This window comes from Crocodylus porosus, unplaced genomic scaffold, assembly GCF_001723895.1.
Source record: "Crocodylus porosus isolate Cpor-Errol unplaced genomic scaffold, CroPor_comp1, whole genome shotgun sequence".
NCBI classification, from domain to species: Eukaryota; Metazoa; Chordata; order Crocodylia; family Crocodylidae; genus Crocodylus; species Crocodylus porosus.
This window is the reverse complement of record NW_017728909.1, coordinates 51281840-51289997: the sequence shown is the minus strand read 5'-3', so window position 1 is coordinate 51289997 and position 8158 is coordinate 51281840. Positions and strand designations below refer to the sequence as shown.

At 46.0% G+C, this 8158-nt stretch overlaps 1 protein-coding gene across 1 annotated transcript in view; it reads right to left on the bottom strand.

Moving 5' to 3' along the window:
* Positions 1-5826, bottom strand: part of MRPS27 (mitochondrial ribosomal protein S27) — a 70867-nt gene extending 65041 nt beyond the window's left edge. The window contains exons 1-2 of the mRNA XM_019532279.1: positions 5744-5826; positions 4122-4199 (exon numbers count right to left, since the gene is read on the bottom strand). Coding sequence (XP_019387824.1) covers positions 4122-4199; positions 5744-5816 — 151 coding nt within the window. The 5' untranslated portion in view covers positions 5817-5826. The remainder of the gene's footprint in view (positions 1-4121; positions 4200-5743) is intronic.
* Between the last annotated feature and the right edge of the window lie 2332 nt (positions 5827-8158).

Here is an 8158-nt window from a genome sequence, read left to right as displayed (position 1 = left end):
TATAAGGGCCTGGCCCTGCCCCCTCCTGGCCACATGACCTGCCTGGTTGCCCTAGCAACCCCCATCTGTGTTGCTCCAGGGTGCTTCAGCAGCCCTATTCCTCCTGCTAGTAGCAGGCACCCTGGTGCCCTGTTACAAAGTTATTATAGAAAATGCTTTTATACAATTTGCCAGGATAAATATCATATACACTCAACTGTCTCATACATACTGTTAAAGGTAATTTTTTTACTTAGCTGCCACTCTCTTAAAATGGTTGGTTACATTTCTTCAGACTACCAGAGACAAGATGACAATAAACTTGTACAGAATATTGCATGTATTAAAACAAACCAACTTCCAAGCAAAGTGGTGCTGGCTCCTTCCTTGGGGGTCTTTAAGACAAGGCTAGACAAACACCTTGCTGGGGTTGTTTGACCCCAGTACTCTTTCCTGCCATTGCAGGGGGTCGGACTTGATGATCTGCTCAGGTCCCTTCTGACCCTAGAAACTATGAAAGAACAAAAAACTCTAAGGTTAGAGTGGAGGTCACTTAAATTTCAGGCCTCACCTGCTCGAGTAGTGAGAGGAATAATGGGCTCTTCTTGTATGTGGTTTTTAGTTTGTTAATGTGTGCTTTTTCTAAACCTCTTCATGAAAATTAAAATTCCTGCTCCCTAGGACAGAATGACTATGGAAACCAGGAATGAAAGGTAAAGTTACTAATACTAGTTATTATTTGATAACTGTTAGGTTTATTTTAAGGCTGCATCAAAGGATCAGGCTATGATTTTAGAACAGTATCAAAAGTCTCATTGTTCTCAAATTGCCGATATCCAATAGAGATGCACTGCATCTCAACTGCCCACTACACCCTTAGGAACTGTTAGGAAAGGGCTGTAACTTTTTACTAACAACTGCTTTGAATAGGAGGTACTAATGTCCAAAAAGGCACCACTGCCATCTGGTGTTCAAATAAGACAGCTTATGGTTATTGGTGTCTGATAACAATACAATTTTTTTCAACCAAAAATAAAAATAAAAAAGTGCTTTGTTTTCACTGGCCTTTCATGCTTTCTATGTAGTCTTCAACAAAGCAGATATCACTAAAGGCGTGGATGGGCAAACATGTCCATTGGTGTAACTTATACCGATGTAAATTACATTGATATCCTGAATAGGCAAATATGCAGCTACCCTGGGGTACTGCACATGGTGAGTGGCTATTACTGTATTTACTTGAACCTGAGATGACCTTAAATTTTAAGATCCCCACCCCACCCAAAATAATTAGATACATGGAAAAATTTATAAATCCATCACTCCCACTACTTCAAGAAGGCAGGCAGTGGGAAGACAGGTGGTATGGGGAGGTCAAGTAGCTTTTCCCCTACCACCTCTGCCCCCTCTCTGCTTCCCGATTCCACACCCCAGCCTCTGCTCTTCACTGGCCTACTTTGTTCATGTTCCAGCCTGTGGCACTGAGCACAGCCCCAGCCCAGTCCTGTAGTAGCTGTGGGGGCTGTGAGCTGCTGCTGAGGGGCTGAGCTGGGGCTGGGGCTATGCTCAGTGCATGGAAACTGCTGGTGAATAGCAAGGGTAAGGTGGGGGAGGGAGTGGGCCAGGCAAGGTGAGAGTAGATGGGGAGAAGAGGGTGCAGAGATGGCACCTGCCCCCCACTGCCCAGTACACAATTATAAGACAAAGGTTTTCCCTCCCCTGTCCCCGCCCAGTGTTAAATAGGAAAAAAAAAGACCTGCCTTAGAATCATGTAAACATGGTATTGTGTTTTGCAGCAGGGTAACAAGAAAGCAACTGTTTGCCTTTAGCAAATGGCTCTCTCACTATGGATATGGACAGATAAAGCCTAGTTCAGTATATCTTAGGTTGGTTGAAAGCAGGACAGAGAAGCACCTTAAACCAATTGAGTTCCATCCTCAGTTCTTTCAGGGGATTCTTGGTGGCAGAGCTGTGCTGCTACCCAACATGTCCATGGGTGGTGGATAGTGGAATGACCTTCACAGAAGGTTAGCTGTGAAATAAACAGGGGTAACTCTGACAAATAAGCAGTCATGGACCAAGCAGTGGCAGCACCACCAGGATGTGGTGGGGACAGCAAATGGCAATGCTCTCCCTCCTGAAAAGCCACATATATCCTCTGATGGTGTTATGCAATGGCAAATACAGATTGCCACTATAGTAAGCCTGTTCAGCCCCTCAGCCATGGGTCTACACAAGTCCTCAACAGCAGAGCAGGCAAAGTAAGAAGTTAGAATCTCAACAGCTTGTGAAGGCAGACAAAGGCTGCAGCGTAATGAGATGGCCAATTGTCTTGGCCCCTTGCCATTGGATTAAAGTCCTGTTCTGTCAAGAACTGTGTAGAAACCGACATGCAGAAGCTTTTCCATAATAAATCACACACAGGCCTCTTCCATGAAAATGGCTTTAGCTTGCAGTAGAACCTGTTGATCCTGGTTTGGCCTTGTCAGCCACCTCTGAACCCACGGATAAGGCAATTATGGAAGACAATCATCCTTGACTGCAAGGGATTGCTGATGATTCCTCACTAACTGAGCCAAAGTTACTTTCATTTAGTGGGCTGCAGGCACAGCTGGTGAACTCGGACTAGTGGGGCAGGTGGAGCATTGGGGTGGGAGGGGGGGAAGGGGACTGCAGCTGGCTGAGCACTCAGGCTGGGAGCGGGGAGGCTGCAAACCCACCTGGATGCACGCATAAATTTTTCCAGCAGATACCAATAGCTGATTTTTAAGGAGGCACATCAGCTGATACCAATCCAATTTCTGATCTGCAGCTCTTCAGCTGCGTCCAGCTGGTAAGTCTGGTGTGGTGAAAAGGGGTGGGGGGAATGGGGCTGGGGCAGGCACTGACCAGCCAGAGTGGGGAAGAGTGTGGGACAGAGCCACAAGCAGCTCATCTGGGGGCTTCCCCCTGGATCTGCATGGGGCGGGCTGCAACTGTGGGCTGGGGCGGCTACAGGACTGAGGCGCAGCTCATCGGGGGGTATGGGAATGGGGAGGACAGCTCCCAGCGCTGCTAATGGCTTGTCCAGTGCTCGTCTAGTGACTCTCATCACTCCTCCCACTGCTCGTGATCAGGTGTGCCCAGCTGGGAAGAGCCCAGCTGCAGCCCACCCCACACCATGCAGATCCAGGGGCACACCCCCTCCCCCTCCAGACAAGCAGAGGGAGCAGCACCCAGAACTAGCAGATAAGCACTGGACAAGCTACTTGCAGCAGTGGGAGTGGCTCCTGCACTCCCCCAATGAGCTGCACCACTGTCCTGTGCTTGCCCCAGTCTCAGCTGGGCAGCCCCCGCTCCAACCCCACACCCTCCCTCACCGTGGGGGGCCTTGATCTGCCCCCCCCATGCCCCTTCCCTTTCCACCAAACCAGACTTACCAGCTGCATGCAGCTCTCCATGCTGCCAGCTCTGCTCCTCACTGCCTACTTGCTGTGCTGCAGCTGCATGCACACACAGACGTTTATTGGACAAATTATCGGCCACATCAGGCTGATTTCCAATACAGAAAATGTTCTTTATATTGGTGCCAATCCGATATTGGAATGATGCATCAGTGCACCTCTACAACAAATAGACAGGTGCGTTAATCTAAGGTCCTAGACAGGGAACAGGTTGCAGTCTTCCTCAAAGAGTGTCAGCTGTCATGAAAATAACTATGGGCATGAGGAAAGCCAACCTACTACTGTGTAGGCTACACACATGTAATTAGAGATCTATTACCTGCCAGAAAAGGATTTTTGCTTTTAGGATCCTGATCTTGAAGCAACATGCACATATAGACACCTTGTATTTATGAAAGAAAGTATTAGTTGACAGCATATTACTGAACACTATAACTGAACTTCTTGTAATCATTTTAATGAAAAACTCCACAGAAATGGCATATTTTATACTTTTTTTTAGATCAGTTTGAAAGGTGAAACACTTCAAACTTGTGAGACCAGATTCAGATACCCTTACTCAGTCTTAGTAGTAGCATACTTCACAAATACTCATATTCCAAGCAACTACTGAATGTAGATAAGAGTACTGTAATCTGATTGGTAATGATTTTAGGCTCAGTTAGTCAAGGTGAGTATGCAAAATAGCTCTTTCCTTACCCAAACTGTGCTTATCTTTTTGTCTTTCTTCCCATTTTGAACTGTCCACATAAGCAGCAGAAAGAAGACATCTTTTGCCTAATAAAAATAAAATTAATCTCAAAAACCAGATCACTGATAAAGGTGTCAAAATAACAAAATAAACACTTTATTAACCATAATATTATGCCGTCCATTTACAAAATCAAATGCCATAAATTCTCTAGCAGCTACAGCAAGAAGTCCTGAGGGCCCGATCCAGAGACATGGTCCAGCTCTAGCCCACCAACTCAAATGAGTTTGACAACCCTGTTCTAGAAGATAGGGACAAGTGCTGAAGTCTGAAAGGAAGGAAACAGCACTGTGTATAGGGAACATGTGAAGCTTGCAGATGTTGCTGCTATTGAAAGAAGTTCAGATATGAATGTATAGTGCTGGGAGAGCGATAGATGAAGTATTTGCTCCAAGTATATTATTATTATTATTGTCCAGTATACATTGTCCCTGGTTTTTAAAGTCCTCATCTTAAAGACCCATAAACTAAAAACTTCATAGAAAAGAACAATACAAATTCAATCTTAATCCTAAATTTATTTATGGTTGAAAGCAAAGGAATGATCTTCTTTCACTTTGCCCCCTACATCTAAAGATATTTAAAACTACGCCCAACTCTTTGCAAATTTGAATAGCTTCTGTTAAAAATTCACTGTTTTAGATTTAACAGTCCCAGTAGTGCAGCCTTGTATCAGCTCAGGTGAATGTTAAGAGCAGATACTCAAATACTATGGTGGTAAATACAGTATACATTAATATTTGGATTCAAAGCCTATGCTAGTCCATTTATTTCCAGTTAATAAGGTAGAAAAATGCAAAAGTAAAATAGGCAAAAGCTTTTTTATTGCATCTTATCTTGCAGAGGCAATCTCAATGTACCTTACAAGAGAGAGGGTAATTACAGTATCTTAGTGTTACAAGCAAGGACAGGTGAGTCAGACAGGCTGCCAAATGTCTGTATCACAAAGGTACTTTTAAATGGTGGGTATCTTCACCACAACTTACTGGTGGGCAAGGCGATAGCCACTAACTGTTCAGGAGTAACTGACTAACAAACCTGAGCAGCAGCCCCGTGATTCTGCTTATTGTAACTTTCTACCCATACAGTTTATGTTACATCTATTAAATTGTGTATTACAGATTCATTTTTCTATATTGCCCCTCCTCCCTTGTCATCCCAGGCATAAATGGCCCTTCATGAACAAACCACTTGGCCAACACATGCCCAAGTGGCACGAGCACCCTTTGTGTAGCATGCAGCAGAGATCGGACAGGGAGCACCGGGAAGGAAGCAGAGGGCAGAGCAACAGATCAGCCACGGAGAAGGGGGGAAGGAGCAGATAGCAGAGCAGCAGATCGGGCAGCGAGAAGGCAGCGGATAGCAGAGCAGCAGACCGGGCAGGGGAGGAATCAGAGCAGCAGATCGGACCGCACAGGACGGGGGCAGGAAGCGGAGCAGGGGACCGGGATCTAGGGAAGGCCGCGGCCTAATTCTGCAGCCCGCTGCCACAGCCCCGAGCCCCAGGACTGGACTGTTCCATTCCCGACACCCGCCCGGCCCCGGCCCCGGCCCCGGCCCCGGCCCCGACCTGTAGCCACGCGCGAGGCTCTTGCGCCAGCTCGCATCCAGAGCAAAGCCAGCCGCAGCACGGGGGCCGCCATGTCAGGCCGTACCAAGGGCCCGAGCCGGAGGGGGTGGGGACAGGTAGTCGGAAACGGCCAGCGCCTACATGCCTTCCCCGCCCCTCCGGGCCGCAGGGACGGCAACGTCGGCAGGGAAGGCGGGTCGAGGTTGTTTAAGAGCGAACTCTTCGCTTTCCCTCTTCACTTTGCCCCCCGCCCCGCAGTTGGTAGCACCCCGCCCCCGCCCTTTCCGCTCGGAAGCCGGCGCGAGTCAGGAGTTGACGCGTGCGCGGGCGGCGGCTGAGGCAGCGTGTAGTGGTGTGCGGCGCTGTGGGGTTCGCGGGCACACGCTGCCTCGGGCCGTGTCTCGGTTTTCTTTCGTAGCTGGACCCATTTATAAACATGGACAACCAGCTCCACCCACCGCCTTTCGCTTCTGACCCCGAGGCCCCATGTGTGTGGCACGGGGGCCGCCAAGCAGCCCCTCGCAGGCTGGAGCTTCGCCAGCCCGCCAGGGAAAAGCCTCAGGTTTCCCATGTTCTTCTCTAAAAGAGGGTCCACTTTTGAAGTCTGTTCGTGACCTTTTATATATGCTTGTGGCCCACTTTTGGGCTGCAACCCATGGGTTGAGAAACGCTGGTTTAGAGTAATTTCCGTCCCTGGAAATCTTCAAGAGCAGATCTTCAAGGTTAGGCAGATGCTGGCTCAGGTGAATGAGGTGGGGATAATCCTGCCTTGACCAGGGGGCTGGACTGGATGCCCTCGTGAGGGCCTTTCCAGCTTGACTTTCCAAAGGTCCTAAACAGCTGCAGAAATCAGTATCTAACCTGCACTTAAAAACTTACAGTGATGTTGATTTTTTCCTCCCCCCCACAAGCTTTCCTGTTCCAGTACCTAGTACATAGCTAGGAAATGTGTGCTAATACCTAATGTAAATCTTCCTGGTAATTTAGGCCCGTTACTACTTTTCCTGTCTCCTGTCAATGAGGAGTATGCTCTGTTGTCATCCTTATAACAACCCTTACTGTATTTAAAGACTTATCAAATCCACTTAGTTATCTTTTCTAATCCCATTGGTACCATGCTTCATCATGCATCTCTTGAATTAATTTGTGTTTGTATAGTCTCTCATACAAATACAACCTGAATTTGATTCAGACTCTTTGGTGCTGTGGCAATATAAAAATAATACAATATTAATACAGGTTTCTCTTGCTTTATGTGGGTTCGGTATGTGCAAATTTGCTCTTATGCAATGACTCTTTATACCAAAAATTCATTATATATGAGGTAAGCTCGCTCTTTATGGGATCAGTGTGGTGGAAGCCTACAGTCAGCTGCTTTGTGTGATGCATTATGGGAGTGATGCACACCAAATACATCCTGTGTGGATCTGTGTTCCTCGCTCATAGTCTGCAACATGTTTCTGTAGTTGCCATCCCCATTATGGTAACATTCACCACCACCCTGTGCTTGTGTGTACTGTCTGCTGTTGGTGAGTACCAAAATTGTCTTGTAAAAGTGATACAAATGGGTCTTGGGGTCAGTACAGTCAAGGTCTTGGAACATATCACTAACATACCTGCCAAGATAACCCTCCCAGAAACCCAAATATTAATCCAGTGTCAAGTACTTTCCAAATAAATTCAGTGCATATTTCAATTAAAAAAAAATTCAATGCAATTTGAGCTCACAAGTATTTTTGTTGTAGATTAAGAACTATTATTAAGTTTGAAAAGGGAAGTGACAGAATTATTACACTTTCACAAATCTCTCATCCATGTCAGCAGGTTATAACTACTGCTTCCCAGTAGGGATGTGGTGAACAGCTGATTAGAATTCATTGTTTACTTTCACTTTGCCTTATATGATTTATGTTCATAGAAACCTAAACTCAAAATAATAATTATGGATATTTGGCAGGTCTGCCTATGTTCTCCCCAAAATTTGCATTCATAAGGCAGCCATCATTTAAAAGCACGGCCAAATTCGCATCATTGTTTGTAGATTTCCAAAAAACACAACTGCTGCAGGTATCCTAGACCTTAACATTATTTATAGTCCCTACTCTACTTGCTCAGTTCTACTGTTGTTTGCTTCTCTGATCTGATGGCCTTTGCCAAAATTGGAATCTGATTTGCTGATACTAAGCACTGATCAACTTACAAACTAAGGTTGAGAAACTCGTTTTATTATGCATTTTTAGGAAAGTTTTTCCAATATGGCATTCCAGGCCACATGATAACTGTCCATTAAGGCATCTAATTTTATAAAACATTTATCATCTTAACCTTAAGGCCGCCTCACAAAAAAGCAGTGCTGATGGAAATGGTGACAGTGGCAGCAGATCTACCCATTTTCTGTAGTAAATTTTTTGGGGG